The 21,700-nt window shown below is 45.3% G+C and overlaps 1 protein-coding gene across 1 annotated transcript; it reads left to right on the top strand.

Moving 5' to 3' along the window:
- The first annotated feature begins 3,439 nt into the window (after positions 1–3,439).
- On the top strand, positions 3,440–21,230 carry beta-PheRS (phenylalanine--tRNA ligase beta subunit). Its single transcript, XM_077653386.1, has 15 exons — positions 3,440–3,658; positions 3,930–3,985; positions 4,238–4,335; positions 4,406–4,462; positions 4,596–4,784; positions 5,545–5,695; positions 6,648–6,756; positions 8,924–9,056; positions 11,800–11,851; positions 12,216–12,277; positions 14,559–14,844; positions 17,203–17,295; positions 17,994–18,111; positions 18,622–18,777; positions 20,771–21,230. Exons 1-15 carry the CDS (start codon positions 3,601–3,603, stop codon positions 20,920–20,922), a joined length of 1,770 nt encoding a protein of 589 aa, XP_077509512.1. The 5' UTR covers positions 3,440–3,600; the 3' UTR covers positions 20,923–21,230.
- The last annotated feature ends 470 nt before the right edge of the window (positions 21,231–21,700 follow it).

Below are 21,700 nucleotides of genomic sequence, written 5' to 3'. Positions count from 1 at the left end.
ACGCCAGCACTTCCCCTCACTACTGTCCCGAAGTAAAATCATTCCGGCTAGTGCAGAGTGTCAAAACTTGTTTTATTCAATGCCTAGCGCATAAATAAACGGCAGGAACGCTTTCTACATGTTTACTACTAACCATATATACAATACACAGTGTCAAACTATTTCTCTTTATAGGCCGCACGTGGACAACGCGAGCTCGTGTACTTCGACAAATTACTAAGTTGGAAGCATCGACCATTGCTATGATTCGCAGAAACTGGAAACGCGCCTACAAGCCTTGAAAACCCGCGCACAACACCTATCCGCGACGCCACTCCCCGACCTTTTGCCTACCACGAGCTCGCTAGCGACTGCAGCGCCACCTCGTTTGTTTACAAACGTGCAGGAGGTCCATAGTCTGATACAACCAAAGCCTGCAGTGACCGCCGCACAAAATTCCCCCGTGACAACAAGCAGTCCGCTGTCAAAGGTTTTCTTGTTACCTAAACAAAAAGCTGACCACCAGACGAAATTATAAACTCAAGAATTGTCATGCCTTTGGCTTGTTTGATATAGTCAAACATCAAAAAGCTGGTTTCGTTTGCTGTTGTTGTTGGTCACCGAAGTAATACCATGGACCATGGCCTGCTGTTACCAACTGCTGTTTTTAATTTTTTTTTTAAGTAGGAAAGCGCTATACCTATGGGTGAACTCCGAGCAAAATCTTGCGATGTATGTGGGTTTGTGACAAGAGCATAGCAACGGTGACATAGCGTTTGTCTCGCGAATCTCAACCCGAGGCGGCCCGCAGTGGTGGCTCAGTGGTTAGGGCGCTCGGCTACTGATCCAGAGTACCCGGTTCGAACCCGGCCGCGTTTCGATGGAGGCGAAACGCAAAGGCGCCCGAGTACTGTGCGATCTGAGTGCACGATAAAGATCCCCAGATGGTCGAAATTATTCCGGAGCCCTCCGCTACGGCATCTCTTTCTTCCTTTCTTCTTTCACTCCCTCCTTTATCCCTTCCCTTACGGCGTGGTTCAGGTGTCCGCCGAGGTGTGAGACAGATACAGCGCCATTTTCTTTCCCCAAAATATAATAATTGGCTTTTGGGGAAAGGAAAATGGCGCAGTATCTGTCTCATATATCTTTGGACACCTGAACCGCGCCGTAAGGGAAGGGATATAGGAGGGAGTGAAAGAAGAAAGGAAGAATAGGTGCCGTAGTGGAGGGCTCCGGAATAATTTCGACCACCTGGGGATCTTTTACGTGCACTGACATCGCACAGCACACGGGCGCCTTAGCGTTTTTCCTCCATAAAAACGCAGCCGCCGCGGTCGGGTTCGAACCCGGGAACTCCGGATCAGTAGTCGAGCGCCCTAACCACTGAGCCACCGCGGCGGGGTTTCCCCAAAAAACCAATTTTCAATTTTTTCGAGGGTTGATCCTCCGTGCGCGCATCGGCTGCGTGTGGCCCGGGGACCGACGGGTGCGTCACGGACTCGCGACGAGTGAAGTGTGTGATGGATGCGGTGCAGTGGAGACACTGGAGCACCTGCTCCTTCTCTGTACCGCGTTCGCTGATGCTCGTTGCGATATGCTCGCGGCCTACAGAGAGCTGGGCCTACTCCCGGACTCGCTCAAGACACTACTGTGGCCGCAGGGCAGTGCGCGCACCCGGGAGCGAGCGATGGTGAGCCTCTGTGCATTTCTCGAACAGACGGGCTTGACGTCCCGTCTGTTCTGCGCCAGGTAGTGATGCGCTGTGACGGAACGCTCCCCGTGCACTAACTCGGACGCTTAACAGCTGGGCGCCCCACCCCAGCTGTTGTGTGCAAAGTGTTGTGCGCGTGTTTTTTTTTATTTTTTCCTCTTTGACTGTACGCGCGCACGACCTGGACAATTTTATTTTGACTCTGTAAATAGTGTAAATATGACTACTCCCTATGTCATTTCTTGCTATCCCCTCACCTCTTTCGTTTCTCTTCTTCATACTGCCTGCTATCCTTTATTTCCGCTGCCCCAGCTCAGGTGCCGCCGATACAGTGATGGCAGATGCCGGGGTGAGCAAAAATCTTTTAACTTCCTTTTTATTATATTTTTGATTTTTGATTAAACACTTACTACTACTACTTTTCGAGGGCGGGGAGTTTTCGATGCGCCACTGGTGTGGCTGGCAAAATCTATGGGAGCCTCTTGTAATCGACTAGTCCTAACTTTTCGGTCACGCTGACGGCAACGCCAACACCGGATTTTCTGCGACACGGGGCATTTACGCTTTCACGTAATAGTGTAGATTTAATAGAACAGCCAAATAGCCAACGTGTGAAGTATATGGGAAGGATTGGAGGCAGCCCTGTCCGGCTCGAACCTCGAGGATCAGCGAGCCCTCTTCGAAAGTGCACTGACAGCGGCCTTTGTCAACAGAATCCTGGAGCGAAGGCCCGACTACCTTCCCCTAATTTACCCCTCCCCTTTTTTTTCCTCATTAAACGTCAGTCCGTCAGAAAAACTTTATTTACAAAAAAGGATGTTAGTTGAGAAGAGGCGGGGGTGGTTGCCTAGGCCGGCAGACCACTAGCTGCACCTGCAGCTCGATCCCGGTGGACCAGGCCACGTTGGGCCGTAAGGTCAGCTCAGTTGAGCAGGGCAGCTTTCCACGCCTCCTTTGTCATGTTGGTGGGTGGGGTAGAGTTGGGGCTGGAGGGACAAAAAACGTTGGGGACAAGTCCATACCATGTGATAGGTATCACATGACTAATGCTAGCTGGCGCCCGCTTTTATTGGTGAGCGCAATGAATTTTCCCGCGCCTTTTGAAACATTTCTTGTGTGACCGGGACACGTTTCACGTTGCGCAGTGTATGTTCTGCGTTCCAAACAATAAAGTAAAAGCGCGCAGTCAGACGCTGTCTATGCTATACCATAAAACTTGAAGCGCCAATTAAGAGCAATACGGTCACGAAAGCAGCAGTGGCTTCTTTCATATATGTTGCATGTATATTACTCTATATTTGTATGCGTTGTAAACCGTTGTCTTCTAATGTCGACCACTGAGCTGAAACTTCCGCCACTTAAACGGTACTTCACGCAATGGCAGCTTGATTACTTTGTATATTACGTTGTTTGCGTTGCATAATCCCAAAGTCGAAGTGGCAGAAGATCATTCTTCATAGGATCATTTCTATAGGATGATCGCCGAGTCGCTAGTCGCGATTTCGGAACACACTCAGATTTCTCTCGGAAGTGTCACGTTGTCGTGGGCCCAGGCGAATCAGAACACTGGTAAAAATAGTTTATTCTCTGCTGCGCTGGCTTGTGAACCAAAATATAATCTGCAGCACATAGCGAAACCAGTCGACCGCACTTCTGATATTTTCCGGAACCCTGGAAGCCAGCAACAGGAGCGCACGCTGCTAGCGTCACCCATCGGACAGACCTGCAACCGCTGCAAAGACGTGAAAATAGCGTAGCTTGCTATTTAACCCATAAAAACAAGGGACCTCGTTGGGTGCCTTCGCTGGCACGTTGGCAGCAGTTTAGTGAAAGTTGCATCTGCTGTGCTCGTGGTGCTGGCGGGCCGCGGCGTTTTTTGACGTACATTTGCTAAATATCGCCGAGAGACAATGCCGACGGTAGGAGTGAAAGCAGCCCTGCTGTTCGAAGCCTTGGGACGAACATACAGTGAGTGCGATGTGCGCTCACTCTTGGTTACTCACGATGCCGGAAATTGAAACTTGCGATTTGGCATCTTGCGTCATCCATTCTCATACACGCGCTCTGTGATTTGATGTTCTATAACTTAATTTGCTGCGATGGAATCGCCTAGACACAGCTGCTCACACCCAGTGAGCAGTTGAGTTCATTAACCGTGTGCCACTCATTCATTCAGCTGCTGAGTTGCTTTCCGATATATCTGTCCCTGAGCCTTACTTTTCTAATATGTTGTGTGCAGCCGAGGAGGAGTTTGCGGACCTCTGTTTTGAGTATGGATTGGAGCTGGACGAAGTGGTACGTGGCAATACGATTCATTTTTTTTTATAGCAGCTACAATATCCCGTTTAGAATTGTACAGTGAACTTCGCATTCCTTCTCAGTGAGCGCGCTCTTTCGATCTGCAGTTGAAATTTTCACCTTGAAAGAAAGTTAGCTGAACAAGGTTTTGTTTAATATGCCTGCAGGTATGGTGTCATGGTGCACATCCGAAAGCTAACATTTAATAGCACGGAAATTCTGCCGGCTTTTTGTCTTTTTGTTTCACAGACCAGTGAGAAGCAGATGCTTTCCAAAGAACAGGGTAGTTCGAAGGCGGAAGGCGCATCGGAAGAAATTATTTTTCGTGTTGACATTCCTGCAAATAGGTGAGACATACTACATTGTTTCTGCTGCATTTCCTTGGGAAGTTTCACTAAATACCCATTTCCCTTGTAGGCATGACCTGTTGTGCCTTGAAGGACTTGTTAGGGCACTCCTCATCTTCAAAGGAAAGTAAGTGCAGATTTTTTTTTTTTTTTTTGGCTGCTGTCTAGAAAAAAAGAAAACGGCATTTATATGCTTCCTTGTGAGCATTAGCCGGTTGGCTGGGGCTTTCCGTTACACCGAAATTGGGCAATTTTTGCAGGATTGAACCTCCCCGCTATCAAGCCCTGCAACCGGCTGCAGACGCACTGCACAAGATGTACGTTAAACCCAGCACAGCGAAAGTACGGCCCTACGTTGTGGCTGCCATCTTGCGTGATGTCACTTTCAATCAGGACCGGTACAACAGCTTCATCGACCTCCAAGACAAGCTGCATCAAAACATTGGAAGGTATAGTCACGTATCATACAATGCTTCTAAGGCTTGTGGCCGAAGCTGTCGCCGGCCTTGTCATGATCCTTAACTTATCTGGCAGCTGGTGGTGGTTGCCATCTCAACAGATTAAAGCATGCCTATTGTATTTTCTGGTAAAAGTTTATTTTAATATTTGAGATTCAACTGAAAGTTGCACACTGAATAGCATTTGGCTATGGCTATGTTTCCCCTACATTAATTGTAATTTAATTGTATTTTATTGACAGAATGTGGGGCATTCTGGTTAAAGGCATAGCAGTCCCACCTGACTAGTTCCATTAGCAAAAACCGAAGCTACCACAATTTTATATGTGGAGAGGGCATAAGGAGACCAGTGAGAAGTGTTTTATGTAAATGATGTTATATGCAGAAGAAACCATTCTTGAAATGCAGCGGGGCAGTGCTACTCTTCTGCATTTATTTAACTGGAAGAGTTAAGACAGTTGAACGGAGTAATTTTTTTCTTTCTACTGGCGTTATACTGTCTCTCACATGAGCATAATAGCAGGCATTGACCTCCCACCAGTGTGCAGACTCGTCACTTCTGTCTTACAGAAACACTGTTAAGTTGTTGGGAAGACTTCTTTAAATTACAGACACACTGGGGTGTCAGACACATGCTAGCCTTTCGATATTGAGCTAAAGGGCAAATGATGGATGCTTTTTTTTACTGCTCGGCAAAAAGTTTTCATCAGTGGCCATTGCTATTTTTTGCGCCCTCCTTTCCTGCTTACAGGAGACGTACGATTGTATCTATAGGAACTCATGACCTGGACACAGTACAGGGTCCTTTTGTGTATGATGCACGAGACCCAAAAGAGATTCGCTTTGTGCCTCTGAATGACACCGTGGAGCGGTCAGCTGAAGAGTTGATGGATCTCTATGAAGTACGTTTTCTTAACACTTCTTTTTTTTTGGCTCTATATTTTTGTTTTTGTTGCCTAGCTGTTTCATAAAGGACACTCTGGTCATAAAATTCACCTCCATACACGGTGGCTCTGTGCATGTTATACGAGACCTGATGCTAGAAGCATTTAAAATGAGGTACTAGATTTACCTACAAGGAATATTCACCGAGTTTCACCTCTTTGTCTAACATTTATTACTTAAAGATGGAGTTAAAAATTAAAGGTTTGGGATGTCCATTTTAGCAGAAGCGCATTAGTTTTTGGTGTAGTTTCCACTACCAGTCATACGCTGGTGTTGCCTGCTCAGTAATCAGTGTGTGCTATTACAGAAAAATGAAGATAGCTGTAAATTATGCCAACTATGTACTTATAGCCACGGTGCCGTGTCATTAGTTTTCTAAAAGTTTCCGAATGTAAGAAAACATCAGACCTTTAGTCACTGATAGATCATTCATAAACTGTAGTTTGCCACTGGTGGTACATTCTCCCATGACAGCATGCAGACACTAGAGCTTCTGTGGGAGAAGTGCACCGCTGCTCGTGTGGGCCTCATACCGGAAAGTAATATGCAGTCAAATATGTATCCAAATCGGATGTTTTTTAATTCCACGAAAAAGTTGCTGCCTAGGAGGAAAAACTTATTGTAAGCCCTTCATATATGCATTGTAGAAAAGATGTTTTCCAACGTCGAGAACCACACTAAGGCATTGCCGCGAGACGTTCCAACTTTGCATAATTTCCAGTACCTGAGTGCATACTTTCATACTTTCTTCTGTGGTTTTTCAGTATTGTATGCAAAAAGTTTTTGTAGCATGTGCTGTGGTGTGTTTTCCTTACCTCTGTGAACATCTGTGTTGTGGTCTGGTTGTCAGTTTGATTGAAAATTAATTTGCTTCCGTCTCATGACTGATTGCATCTTTGCCCTGTGTAGAAGGACAACCACCTGCGACATTACCTGCACATCATAAAGGACAAGCCAGTGTATCCAGTCATCGAAGATGCCAATGGCACTGTGCTATCGCTTCCTCCCATCATCAATGGTGAGACTTGCACCTTGCTCTTGCAGGCCATAGGTCATGTCTCAGGGGGCGGCTGATTTGAAATTGGGGTTCTCAAGGGTCGTTAAAACTTTTAATTAATCTGTCAACAAGAACTTCATTCAAGTGTTAGCTCCTTGCCAAAGTTGGAATGAACATGATTTGACCCTGTAAGCCTGTTCAGCTAATGAGAAATTCATCTTAACAGAAGTTGTGAGAGTATTAGGTTGCGTATTGCCCCTGGCATACAGGAAATTTAGTGCCACTTGACAGCACCACTTGACAGTAGTGACATCGGTGCAGGTGCACTTGGTTAAATTAAACTGATCTCAGTGAGCTCACTCCACTTGCCTTGAGCACACTTATCACTTCCCATTCGACAAAACTTAGTTGCTATGCCAGCATGGGAATATAGTTAGAAGCCATGCCAGTGTTGTCTAGCCTGAGCAGATGTGTGCTTGCCATCTGTGGCGCACCCGCAGCACTGTGTCCTGTCAGTGCTGCACTTATCCGCTTAATCCCTTAAGGCCATTGTAGAGCCAGTTTGTGTCTTCTTATTCTGTGTCTTCTTTCTTGAGGCAGGTCAGCATCAGGGACAGATTCAAGAAGGGGTGGGGGGAGTGGTCACCTCCCGCCCACCTTCCAAAGCGAGAAATTTTAATAAGATTGCTTAGTTAGACTGGTTGGTGCATGCTGATGGAACCAACTGAACAGCACTAACAGATGGGACGGAAGAAAAGAACGTAGAGACTTGTGCCATATTTGTGTTCTTCTCTTCCATCCCGTCTGTTAGGGCTGTTCATTCATTTTCGTCCAGAAATTTTAAATAGGAAAACTATGCTTAACCCCATTTTTTAGACCGCAAATGTCCAAGAAATACATGGTTCAAATGGGACCGCTCCCTCCGAGGGAACTTACAAATCCACCTCTTGTCAGCATGGGGACTATGTACACATCTGTGTAGTTTTAGAAGATTGTTTGCACTGCAGGCAATTGTACTGTTCCGCAATTCATCATTTTGTTGCCCAAAGAAACTCCTGTCTTGGATGAACAGGTGTGATGACTTTGCTTTGCGAAAGCAGTGGTGACCATCTACCTATCTCTTCTATGAGTCACTCCTTTGTCACATAGGATGACATCCTTCTAATGCTTGCTAAAGACGGCTCACAATCCTCATCTTACTAAAAGAAGCCATTCCTGCACTTAAAGTGTCCTTTACTCTCTTTTAGCGTCTCTGGTAAATGGATAGTTTAGATTTGGGTGCATAAGCCATCTTGGTAAAAAGTTGAGAGCCATGAGCATCTTGGGCAAAACTTAAAACAAAACCCAGCCTGCCTTCCTTTCAGCATAAATCAGTTCCCATGCCCAAGTCTCACTTTTTTTTATTTCTGCTGGGGAAAAAGTGAGTGCACTTGCTGCGTAAGAAATGGCATTGCATTTCATCGATTTGTTATGATTGACGAGTCACACGCTTTCTGTGGCATCCAGTGCCCTACCTGCCTACATACACTTTTTAGCTGTGCACTTGTTTTTAGTGTTCAACTTTATAAAGTAGTCGACTTAGCTTAACTTGCTTTAAAGCTAGTTCACTGTATGATATCATGGTCTTTACGTCTTTTTGATTTCTCTTAATTGTATGGTTGAAATGGAGATTAACTCTGCTGAAATAAAAGCTATGCGATCAGTTCAATTTGCCTACAGTAGGGTACAACTTGAAAAAAAAAATGAGGCTGGTAACGACAGCCCATAGTGTGCTTGGTGCTGTATTACTGCAGTAACCAATCATAGCAGTAAAGAAGTAAGCATTTTAATATTTAATTTTATTGAACTACTGAAAGGCATCGAAATTCTTGTGCTTATAATTTCATCCTGTGATTAACTCTTTGTTTAGGTGAGAAGGACAGCTTTAACAGTGGACCATTTCTTCATAACAGAGGAGTAATGTGTAGTGGTAATGAATTTAGGGGGACTACTACTGCAGAGTTCAAATGTGTTCAATTTATAGCATGAATCTGATATAATCTAATTTGAGAAAAGAGTGAGACAGACACTAGGCTTCTTTAAGTGATTGATTGTTAGGGTTGTCGGCGTAATCATGATATGGATTTGGGATGCCCATGTAGTGAAAGGTAGCTGGCCAAACGTTTGGTGACACAGCCTTTACTTCCAGGGAACCACTCAAAAATTACACTGTCGACGCGGAACGTGCTCATTGAAGTGACAGCTACTGACCTGCACAAGTCCAAGGTTGTTTTGGACACCCTGGTCACCATGTTCAGCGAGTACTGCAAGGAGCCTTTCATGTGAGCAGAGCCTTCTGATTCACTGATTGTGCTGTTGTAGGTTTTCACTGAAATGGTTGCCTCAACACAGCAGTGGTATGCTGTCTTGAGAAAAATTTCACTTTAAGGCCTTCATCTTGTTAATGTAATTCCTGGCCTAGAATGGGACTGTGCAAAGGTGTGTTATTGGCTGCCAGATTTTATATGTTCCGCAACTTTCAAGACTAAGGAGCGGTGTTTCTCCGTTCATGAAGGCACAAACATTGGTAGCATAATACGACTTTTGTTGTTCCATATTCTTTTGATGCATTTTCTGCCATTAGACAAGAATAATATTAGTGATGAGGCAGGAGCATTTTGTTGGCAATCTTCTACTTCCTGAAAGGGCAATGCTCACATTTTTTATTTTTGTGTATGTGTTCGTGTGCATTCACAATTTTATGCACATTTCATATCTGATCACTTACATCAAATTTACAGTAAAACCTCATTAAAAAGTACCTGCTGGAAGAGTGTAGTTTCGTTTTAAGAGTTCTGAAATCCCGGACTCAGTAGCCATTGAACATAATGCATTTTGTGTCCGTATAAACCCACACAATCTCTCAAAATGAATTGCATGGTGTTTTTGACTTTTCCTCTCCATAGTCATTTGCAACTTTCATGCTCATATAAAAGCAGGTTTCTTTGCCTGCCTTTCACCTAAGGCATTCATTAGGCATTACTAATGTCAAGTAAGGCTGTGCAAATATTCAATAATTTCAAACATTCGGTCGAATAATAAAGTATTAGATATTCGATTTGAACCGGATGTTTGGTATTGGAAATGTTGAAGTATTTGTCATGAGCAAATAACGTTTCTGTAACTTTTGCTTCGTATGCCCGGATCGCAACGCAGCACGCGCTTAATGGCCGATTCACACGACGGACCATTCGCCCACGGCCCGCGCATCACGTGTTCGTGCGTCACCAAATCAAGAGGCGTGCTGTCGGCCCGTGGACTGGACAACCGAAGAAGTTCAAGTGCCTCTCCCCTCGCGGGAATTAGCGGCGGCCTGCGAAGATGCGCGCGCCAGCTCTGGCAACCACCGCTCTTGCCAGTATTTCGGCTGCCGCATTTCGCTGAGTGGCGTTGAGCTGGCACGCTGTTTTGACAAGCTGCACTGCGTTCGCTGCCATGATGAAGTGATCGACTCGGCTAGCAAGACGGCCCAGGCCATTGTGGAATTGGACAAAGGGCCGCACCTGCACCATTCAATCGCAGCCATGGGCGGGTGGAAAAACCAGCTTGACCAGCGTTGCCAAATGCTTTAAAATAATCTGGCAACAGTGGTACACCCAGCGCGTCGTCTGCGCTTTTGGTCCGTCGCATCCGCTTGACGTCATCGGATCGCAGGCCAGTTTTTAGTGGCGCATGAACACGTGATGCGCGGGCCGCATGCGAACGGACCGTCGTGTGAATCGGCCATAACCAATGCCCCGACTCCGCGACGCATGCCTGCGCTCCCGTGCGTATGCCGGAGCTGGTCTACGCATGCTCGGGCAACATACGCAAGCAGGCGGAAGCCTGTACTTGCAGATCTGTACTTGCCAGGTGTCTGGGGCCGCGCTACCCGCGGTGCGCACTCGCTGCTACCGTGCTCGGTGGCGTTCATCACTGGAGAGATTCAGTGTAGTGCAATCCGCTTCCGCATGCCGCTAGTGCGCATGCGCTTATTGGTCCCGACGGGGCATGGGTGCGAGCAGCTGGCTGGCGCCTTGTGACGTCCTCTGGGTAATCTGCGGATGCGCAGCTGCTCCCCGCGGAATCGGATCGTCATAGCGGCCGCGGGTCGCACTCTAATCGGAGGACACACAGTTCTCTTGATCTACGCGGAATGAGTTTGAGCAGACTGTAGGTGCCGCAGCCACTATTCCCAACGTGAAATTCGTGAATCAAGCGCGACAACGCTAACATGAGGCACATTTTAATGGGTGCCCCTTTCTGACGCCTGATGCAGGGCGTCACTGGGTGCACAGTGCGTACGCTGAGCAGGCATAGGCGTGAGCAGGGGGGGGGGGGGGGGGGCCTTCACCCCAGTCATCTAATGGAGGCACCAAGTTTTCCCCATGCATTTACTCTCTTGGACCTGCCCCATCATTTAAAGTACAGTGTTATGGCCATGCAGGTTTTCTGACGATACTACTAAAAACTACTGCTCAATACTATTTTGTACATTTTGCAATACCATCACATTGAAATAGGCGTTTTATAACCATACGTCATCTTTGCACTGCGTTTTGACCATAGGGGCCTGGGTGGCAGGAAAGGGGGAAGAGGGGGCGCTGCGGTGAAACTTGGCGACCCCTAATGCAGGACCCTGCACACTCGCTAGCAGGTGTTCCTACTCCCCAATTTCGATGGCCTGTTTTGCAGGACATCGCCACGCTTCAATGAGTGTAATGAAGTTCAATGGCATTCTTTTTTTTTTTTGTTCTCGTAATGGACTTGTATGCTCGAAAAACTCATTATTTTTAAAATGCCTATTGTACCATTCTACTTATTTTGTGTGCTAGAAGTATTCGAAATATTCGGTTCGATATTATTCGATGAAAATTACTATTCGATTCGAATTCGCTTCGAACCAAAAAACTGCTATTTGCACACGCCTATTGTCCTATTGTCAAGTGATTGCATACTCTGCTGAGTGATTGAAACTGCATGTGGTACTTGACACAACTTTTTTTTTAGCATCTTCTGACAGTCTCTACCTCATATGTTTTCCAGTGCAGAGAAAGTCCAAGTCATCATGCCTGATGGAACAGAAACATTATATCCTGTAAGTTCTGGCCAAGCGTACTGTTTCCTGTAAGGTTTGATCATGAGATGTTCAGCAACACATGCATGTCTTTTCTTCAACTTTGCTCGCTCAAAGTGTAACTACTTGATTAATCACTCCTGCAGTGGAATCAACAGTATCACCAGCGTTCTTTCACTGACTGTACTCTGAAGTTAGAGCAGATTCTTTTATAGGAGAAGTTCCTTTCTTACAGGCAATAAACCTTGGCGCTTATTATTCTGCATAGTAGCGCACCAGTTATTGCTAGTACAGCAGAACTTGTTCCCACTAGCTTAGAAACTGAAGACCTTTCATATCTTGGGATTTCCTACAATGGGAATGCTACCACATTGTCTTTGTGCAGGAGCTGAAGTATTGGAAATTGGACGTCCGTGCCAAGGACATAAATGAGCTTCTGGGACTAAGGTCAGTTCAGCGCTCAATAATTTTGCCACCTCCTTGTCTTTTCACAGCCCTGGATCATGGCTGTGTTTTCTAACACAGCTGGCTTTGCCTAAGTTGTTGGATGTTTTCGCTGCTTTATTTCTTCGGTTAGATGTGGCCTAATAGTAGCGGCACATGCTGCGCAACTGGCGATCACAGTGTCGGGAATGTGAGTGCAGCGTCTAATGCTTGTGGGTGCGGTTGTGGCTCCTGCATTTGTATCATCCATAGTTAGCTGGAGAGTGTTTGGAACACCTGAAATATTACATATGCTTACACTGCTCTTCTGCAGGAGAGTATTATGAATTTTATCAGCCGTTTTAGTGTCATTGAAATACCACCATATGTAGACGGTGAATGCATGCTTTCGCAAAAGTCCTGCCTGAGATTCAGCTAATTTTCAGCAAGGGTTAGTGGAAAGTACAGTTGAGCCCAGATATATCAAGCCTGGATGTTTGCAGTTATTGGCTGTCGAACACAGATTATCCCCTTGAAGATCCTGTGTAGAAGTATAGAAAAGTTGCGAAGTAATATCGAACTCCAGTTTAGCCGGTCATTTGATATGTCCACATCCTGTAAGCGGTGCTTTTCCTAACAGCGCTTTTCGGTCAGTTTTTACACACGGAGACGGGTTGGCTGCATGACTTTTGGCACCTGCTGGCAGTGCTAGTGCAGTGGAACTGTGTGACGAGGGCAACGTGGGGTGTGGCTGAGGGTGGCCTTCGATCTCTTGTACTTATTTTCCCCGCCATATTGCTGTTATGCCGGTTGTGCCATGGGTGGTGTGGGCAGGGCAGTTTTTATTTTTCTTGGCCACCCACCATCTAAAGATTGTTATGCGGTGAAGCCTTAACTGAAGCCTAGTGGCAGCCCTCCCCTGGCGTGCTTTGCTGCCGAATGCGTACCCCAGTACAGTACCAACTGTACCTCAGTTTGAATCACCGATTATTCTTAACAGGATTAGACATCTTTTGATAGGCAGTGGCGAGTTGCAAAGAGCCATCCGCTGCAGCTTCGGTGCGAATTAGGTTAGGCCTACCAATGCCTAACGTGCTGTGCGCTGCCAGCACCCCAGCGGGCGGCACGTCGCTTCAAGAAGCGCGTCACTAACATGGGTGCAATTGTTCTTTCTTTTCAGTCACGGATAAAGTTCTCTATTGCCATTTTTTTATAACAAAATCTAGATAGTTCAAACTTAAAGGGTCTAGAAAAAGGTTTGAATTTTCCGAAAGTTAAATTATTGAAAGACCCCCGAAAAATTCACAGTAACATCTTGTGTCACAGCAAATTTATTTGCTGAAAAACTTGACAAGGTCACCTGGTACTGAGATTATAACTGCGTGACAGTGTCTACTTCTCGCAGTTTCGTCAATTCTTTATTGCTTACATACTGTCAGGAGCATAGAATCAGATCTGCTACAAAATGGTAAGGGCCCCTGCGGCATCCTTCACGGTGCAACTCTGTAGCGTTAGAGCCAGCGTCTTCACAAACAGTAGCATCATGTCTGAGAAGAGTTCACCTTAGAAGCAGCGAACTGCATGTGACCAGCGTGCAGTTTTGGCACATTGGAAGAGCGGAAGAACCATGCGGGCAGCAGCGAGAGACGTACAGCGGCGGCGAAGCGGTGAGAAAAAAATAAGGGGGGAAGACCAGCAATGGGCCAACCAGTATCCAAAACGGCGTGCAGCTGTGCTCGGTTGGCTGTCTGATGTGCAGCCAGTAGCTTCCCTCTCCACGGGCTGGTGCGAAGCTCAAGAAAGTGAAACCGAAACTAAGTGGCCGGACTATTTCTCGGGGGTGGGGCCGTCCATGCATTGTCGCGCTTGCTATTGCACACACATCAGAGGTGCGCAGGTGATTGTACAGCACTTGGACATGGCCTCCGTTTGGGAGCCTGTTCAAATTAACTGATGCGAGACCCATACCATTCAAATTAGCGAGTATCCAACGACAGACTTACATAATTCTGGCCGGGACTGTGATGGCAGTTTGAATTATTCAGATTTTCATATTAACCGATGTCGAACTAACGAGCATTTTCTTATGCGATTCCCTTCGATTTCTATATATCCAGGCTCGACTGTCTATGAAATTTAAATAAGCATTTATATAAAGTAACAGTGCTGGGCCCAGTGACCAGGAAAAAAAATCTATGCTGTTTATTCATAGACAGTTAGTTCACTTAGGTCCATGTAAAATTAGTGAAATATCAATGTTTTCCTTCAGGGATGTGTTGAGTGTTATTCATTTGGTCTTGCGCAGCAAAAGTGAACAAGAGCTGTGTGACCTTTTGGGGCGAATGAGCCTGCAGTCCAAGGTCGCAGAAGGCGATCGGCTGCATGTGGAGGTGCCCCCGACACGCCATGACGTGCTTCATGCGGCTGATGTGTATGAGGACGTGGCTGTTTCGTACGGCTATGACAACCTGCCCCGAGAGATGCCGCCCACCAGCACCACTGGGCGGCAGCTGCCCATCAACAAGCTCACCGAACAGCTGCGCTTTGAGATGGCACACGCAGGGTTCACCGAAGCTCTGACATTTGCCCTGGTAAGAGAGCTGTTTGTTCTGCTCAGTGGAGGTTGCAGGTGGTGTGTATTAGAAATAACTGATGGGTTGTTAAAAGATGAGTTACAGCATTAGTTGCTACAGCCAGAGCATCCCTCTCCCCCTTTTTTGCTCATTCAGAGTAGCGTGTGCCCTGCAAAAAGCAGTGCTTTTGTGCAATGTTTCATGCTTAGCAATGTTAGACTGCCAGCAATTTTTTTTTGTCAGAATATTTTTTTTGCAGTTTGTTAATATGGACAGTTTTGCCCCAGAACCAAGGCGTCCATACTAACAAGACATGACTGTATAACACTGGTTGGAATGCTGCACTAGTTGCGCCAACCTACGCCATTGCAGTAACCCTTTTACGTGTCATTTTTTTGTTCCCATTTAAAAGAAGCCTTTTTCCGCCTTATTAGTAGTATGTCCAGGCCTTTGGAAAGAAAATTTGTTAGTTTTCGTGTGCAAAATGTTACCGGCTAATTTTTTGCAGGGATGTGCAAAATTCCGTACTAAGTGTCATAATTGATGAAAATAGCAACATCAAAATGGTGCGACTTTTCGTGTAAGCACACGAATGATCAGGGTAATAATGTCTATTTCAGAGGAGCACATTACGCTTGAAACTGCATAAAAAAAAATGATGTTACTACTGGTGGCAAAATATGTCTGCACAAAAATGGCGTGCGACATGTACACTGCTTACTGGTTTGCTATATGGCATAAAAAACCGTGCTATTTGCGACGTGAAAGATACAAAGTCCACCTGAAACAAAGAAATAACTGCTAGGTGCAGCCCACTCTCAGAAAAAGCTGTGAGTTTGCTTTGTACCTATTTGTGGGCATAGCGTGTGAAAGGGTTAAACCTGCTACATGCTGCTACAAATCTATTGTTTTTGATGAAAATGTGCCGAGGCTGCTCCAAAATACTATTCCAACAGCCAAAGGCAATTCTGAATATTAAGAAAGAGACTGAGAATTGGGACTAAAGAAAAGATGACCAGCGGAATCCAACCCCATCCAATTTTTCTTTGTAGACCTTGGTCGTCTGCTGTTAATACACAGTGTGCATGTTTTGCACTACTTCTTTGGCGGCGTGGCTAACACTTTGCCATACGTGCATGGCGAATGCACATGGGAAACAAAAATTGGTTTTAAAAGGCTCAATAGGGCCAAATTTGCACTCTAGTAGATTTATCGGGCTTTTGTGTTGCGCTGTCACGTGTCTCATAAGTTCGTTGTAAGACAAGATCGTGTGAGCGGTTTCGGACATACCTTATTCGTGCTTGCTGTAACAGCGCCATCAACATCCTAACTAATGGTTTGTTTATGTTCAGTAGAATCACGTGAATTCGAAGTTTCAGTGTAGAAAGTAGGTCCTTATAAATACTAGTTGTAACTAAATTGAGCCACTTCCAATTATAGGGTGGCGTTCTCCATGGGTAGGCATACAGTGACCGCATCATGCAGGCACTTGTACACGCGTAATCTCGAGCTTGTGTCATTGCTGGACGTCCTCCGCCACACAAGCTTGAGTTATGTTGCGATGCGAAGAAATCCAAGCTGAGAATTTTTGTTGCAAACACTTGAACGAAAAGCAGTGAAGTACGTCAGAAGTACTCGGCAATACCGAATTCATCCGCAGAGAAAACTGGCAGTGCCCCTTGAGACGAAGGTCATGAATGCGTGGCAGTACACTTCATCGTAAGAGGTGCTGCCATATTGGACTGCAAAAAACCTATGCTGTGCCATGAAATGGTGACAGCGTGGTCACGCTCCTGCTGCAGCATCATACTAATGACCTGTATCGAAGTAAAGTAGCTGCACTCATCGCAGAGTGATCCCTGTGACCAGTAGCCTGTTTATTCATCCTGGCTTCTCCTAACAGAGTTTCTTCAATTGGAGCACATTGGATCAGAGTCACGTGGCAGTTTTTAAACCTCACGGGCATTATTTAAGCTTTAGAAAAGAAACTGCGCTAAAGTCATATTGAATAAAACAACTGAAATGGGCGTTCCTCAACATTCACGTCAACTTTTACTCAGAAAAATTTGCGCTAAGGATAACAATACAAAATATCACACATTTTTCTTTCTTAAGCAACAAATAAAATTAGCCACATTGAAAAAGATATGCAGACCTGGCTAAGACGACTACCTGCAACCTGCACTACTTAAATCTCTGTGTAGCGCACTGTCATTTTTTAATCCGTGGCACAAGTTAGTTGAAAAAAAGTATCATGGCTGTGCACTGCCCTTGTACACAACATTGTGCATGTTAAACACCTTTAATTTAGCATCTTCCATTTAGCAGCCAATCTTAGCTTATTTGCTGCATAAAATGTGTAAAATTATTTTGCAGTGCTCGGAACAAGACATAGCTGAAAAGATCCGCAAGCCCGACGGCTGCAAAATTGCTGTGCACGTTTCCAATCCAAAGACACTTGAGTTTCAGGTTTGTACACGTTGACCCTGTTCTTGCTGCTTACCCTCTTTCTATGTGAGTCCGCAACACAACAGCGGTGCTAGAGAGACCACCTCCTTTCTGTCTGGTCTTATTCTACCCTCGCTCTCTGCCACTTTCTTTGTAAGGCTTATTTCAGTACTTCATCAGTCAAGCTTTTTTGCTCACTTTGGAGTGGTGGAAGGTAATTGATGTGGCGGGATGTAGTGGTTTATAGAGAATGTTATACTCTTCAGCCTTCACGTTTCTTTTGTGTGTAATATGCACTTCATGCGTGTGCATGTGTACATGCATTGTTTTGACACCTCTTGATTGTTGTGATGTAGTGCCAAGGTCATATTACAGAAGTCGGTTGTCAACCGCTGATACGGTATGTTGCACACAGGGCACCAGTGACAGGAAAGTTTCATTAAAGAAATCCTGCATGATTTCTTCACGTGCCATGTACAGTGGCGAACAGGTAAAATATCATAAAATATTCTGATATTAGTAGCAGAAATTCATAACCTGAATTGGCAAATTTCGGCGGAACAAATGACCAAAAGGATTCGGTGAGTTGAGCCGCAAGACGGCGGTGCTGTCGGAACTATCTGTGTTCAGTTCATTGAGGTTTGACTGTAAATGACAGCTTATTTTCAGCTACTATTCGCGTTGTATTTTCAATGTGGTGCTGCCTTTCTCCAATGCAGGTAGCCCGAACTACGTTGTTGCCAGGACTGTTGAAAACATTAAATGCCAACAAGAAGATGCCACTTCCACTCAAGTTGTTTGAAATATCGGATGTTGTGTTCAAGGATGACAATGATGGTATGATTCCGCTGCTTGTAATGACATAACCTGGGTGATGCTGTGTCTTTGTTGAGTGGTATTGTACTACCTGTGGTCTGAAGTACGCTGGAGGTGTTTGCAAATAATACTAAGATAGCAACAACAGCGGGCATGTCCAGTAGCGCTACATATTCACCGCTATTTAAACATTAGAAACCTTTTTTTTTGTGCTTGCGTTCTCAGCAATTCAAGTGACATGGAAAAAAAATATTAAAGCTGTTCAAAAGAACTGCAGGAGAAGGCCGTTAGTATTGCTGACCCAGTTAATATAATCATGCTGAGACATAAGCTTTATTTGAGCACTGTAAATGTTCGTGCAATGTTTGTTACGTGTTCATTGTTCGTAAGTATTCTATGTTTATGCTTAGTGGTACAGTGAGCTCCTAAGCGACGCTCTTTGTGATACGGGCATCCTTGAAGAGAAGTGGGACTGTAGTCTGACTGCAAGCTTCTCTTCACTATTTCTTTCTGTAATATTCCTTTTGTCAGATATTGGAGCCGTGAACCAACGTCATCTGTGTGCCCTGTACTGTGGCAAGACAACAGGCTTTGAGATTGTGCATGGCTTGCTTGACCGCACCATGCAGCTGCTCAGTGTCTCCTTCGGTGATGGACCTGAACAGTATCACCTACGACCCATTGAAGGTGAGGCCTATTACACCTTGCTGACCCATGCGAAAGCATGCCTGTAGCCCACACCGCTATTACTCCTGGGTATCCAGTGTCAAATGATAAAGAGCGGATGGTTGTTTAAAAACACCGCATTTCTGTACAAAGTAGCTTGTGATATTGTTGCTCTTCCTGCACACGTGCAGCTAATTAGTGGCCGGACTTTAGAAGAATGTAAGGAGAATGCAAAGTTTAAGGAGAAAATCTGTCGCCTTGCTGCTGGCCTTCACCGAAACACGATGCACAGTGCTAAAGGCTGATGCTTGACTTCTTCCTTGCACTAGTAATTTGCGGCGAATGGGTGTTGTGACAGTACAACTATCATGATTATATTGCTCACATTGGGGAACTTTGTCTTCAAGGACCGCTGACCAGGGTTTGGACACTTTAAATAAGCAAGTACAGTGCATAGATTGGGCGCCGATGATAGTCTCTGCAAAATACTAAAGCCGTGCAGGCCCCAGAAAGCACTGAAAATTCAAGCCAAAGCCCTTTAGTGTTTTTGTTCGACAAACCCAGTCTTCTCATCCTTTATACTGGCATCCGAGCGTTTGTCGCGACGTCTCAGTGAAGGGCATTCCGCTGGTTCGTCATTCTGACTGACTGGTGAACGGCAGGTGTAGCCAACACATTGACCTAGCACAGAATGACCTAAATAGAATGTCAGTTATACAAACATGCTTGACACAAATTTGTACCATCCTGATAGGAATTCGTAAAGTCCCCTGGCCAGAGTGCCTTGCGTACGATGTGCATAATTTTGGATGCTCTGAACAATCTCCGGCACCGCTACGGATGACACGAAACGTGCAAGCAGCGACTGCACCCTTGAGCAATAAGCGCTGTCTCTACATGGGCGATGCCACAGTCGCTTGTTGTGCGGTACGCACCACGAGCATTGACTGGCACCGCGCGGCCCGCTCATCGCGTACTCTGAGACCTTTGGTTGCATTCACTCAGAGAGAGCAGTGAAAGACGGCATGGAGCAAGCAAATCGCCCACGCCAAGATCGCTAATCGCGTTGCATGCACAGGGAGCAGTGAGTGGTGGCGCGCGGCCTGCACATCGCCGAGGTCTCGATCATCAGTCGTGCTGCGCGCACCGCGCACAGTGAGTTGTGGCCATAAATGAATTGCGTCAGCCGTAAACAGGTCTGCATGGATGTATTCCCCAACTCCGCTAATAATGAGTTTTTCAAAAAATTCCTATGGCCGCGTGTTCCGGGGACAGTGCCTCACTACCACGAGAGTGCAACACATTTTCTACCAGAAGGTAGTCAGGAGCCCTTTAAGGAGGGAAATCTGAAAATGAGTTAAATCAGTCTCTGTAAATATGTGTGCATCAACGAAATCATTGGCATTTGATTAAGTACTAGACTGAAGCTATTGTCTGTCATGTTGTCTTGATGTCAATGAAAGCGAGCCTGAAAATTTTAAGTCAACACATAGGTTTAGCGCTGTAAATTGATTTGATTTCACTTCTGATATTCTAAGAGACTGTAATTTATGTAGCTACAGCTTTTATTTTGAGCAGACTTAACATTTCTTGTGTGCTTTTTGTAATGTCTCTATGCAGTGTTAAGTTCTGCTCCCATTGCACCCAAACTGCAGCAAGCTATAAATTTTCCAGTCCAAAATTTTTATTACCCTAGATCTGAATTTCTTGAAATCTCAGTGCATTTGGCAAGTTTTGTTTATTTTATCTCTTTTAAGAGCTGCATTGAAAGCATTTCACATCAGTGGCTTTTTATGTTTCATCATTTTTCATGGAACAACGAAATGTTAATTGGAGTCGTAAAGCATTCAGGAACTGTGACTTTCATAGTTCACTGGCCTCTCAGAATGCCAATCTGACCGTAACAAGCAATAGCAGTTACCGGAGCAAGCTTGTACTTGCAGCTTCCTGAGTGTTTGGTCATTGGAGCAGTGATTTATTTTTGTGAAACGCTGATCGTGAGCATGTTTTTCAGATACCACCTTCTTCCCAGGCCGGTGCGCCGAAGTCGTGGTGCGGGGCAAGGCCTTGGGCACCATCGGTGTTCTGCACCCTGAAGTAATAGCAGCCTTCGATCTCGCTCTTCCATGTTCGGTTCTAGAAATCAACATTGAACCATTCGTCTAGCCGCTCTTCACAAGTGATCACAGACTCATTTGATGGACAGCAGTGTCACCCAGTGATACATATTCTCTTCGATGCGCACGTGAGGGAATATTTTTGGGCTGCACATATTGTGATTTGGTAAAGCATTCGACCACTTTTGAGCCATTCGTAGAAATGCACTACCTCTGCAAGAAAGATCACTTTTCTACTTATGACAATGTCATTAGTTCATTTCTGGCTTAACTGCTGCGCTTTGATGTGGTAACATTCAAGAAATACTTGTTTATTAAAGATTTATTGCGAATTAAAGGAACCTTTTTTGGCTGGAATGTCTTGAGACTGTTTACATTTATTGGCGAAAAGTGTGCCCTACACATGCACTGGTCCCCTTCACATTCCGTGTGCTGATTATGCACATCTGGGGCCAGTGTGGGCTTTCAATTTTCAGTCACTGTGTGCCCTTGTTCTGCTGCGTAATATATTATCCTGTTCAATCAGTGCCTGGTTTAATTGCAGACTTACAAGTTATCACCTGTGAAAATGCCTTATGTAGCAGTAACTTGCTACCAATGCTTTTGGAAATGCCCATGCTTTATGCCTATGTGTCGGATGTTCTGTGACAGTTTTCTGGAGTAGAGCTTTGCAAACTTCACAGATCTATGATAGCAAAATAGCACTGATAGACGCAGCAACCTTGAATAGTGAGTAATCCAGTTATTCTCACATTGTTGCACCATGCGGGTTTGTCATTTTACTTTCCTGGAATACCCGGAAAGTCCACAGGACTGTGTTGGTGTTT

The sequence above is a fragment of the Amblyomma americanum genome, chromosome 2 (genome assembly GCF_052857255.1).
Source record: "Amblyomma americanum isolate KBUSLIRL-KWMA chromosome 2, ASM5285725v1, whole genome shotgun sequence".
Lineage (NCBI taxonomy): Eukaryota > Metazoa > Arthropoda > Arachnida > Ixodida > Ixodidae > Amblyomma > Amblyomma americanum.
This window is presented reverse-complemented; position numbering and strand designations above follow the sequence as displayed.

Excerpts from the sequence above, each read along its gene's own strand:
- beta-PheRS (XM_077653386.1), top strand. The coding sequence starts at position 3,601 with ATGCCGACGGTAGGAGTGAAAGCAGCCCTGCTGTTCGAAGCCTTGGGA. Across the intron at positions 6,757-8,923 it reads GCTTCCTCCCATCATCAATG|GGAACCACTCAAAAATTACA; the intron begins GTGAGACTTGCA and ends CTTTACTTCCAG. Across the intron at positions 18,112-18,621 it reads GTTCAAGGATGACAATGATG|ATATTGGAGCCGTGAACCAA; the intron begins GTATGATTCCGC and ends TCCTTTTGTCAG.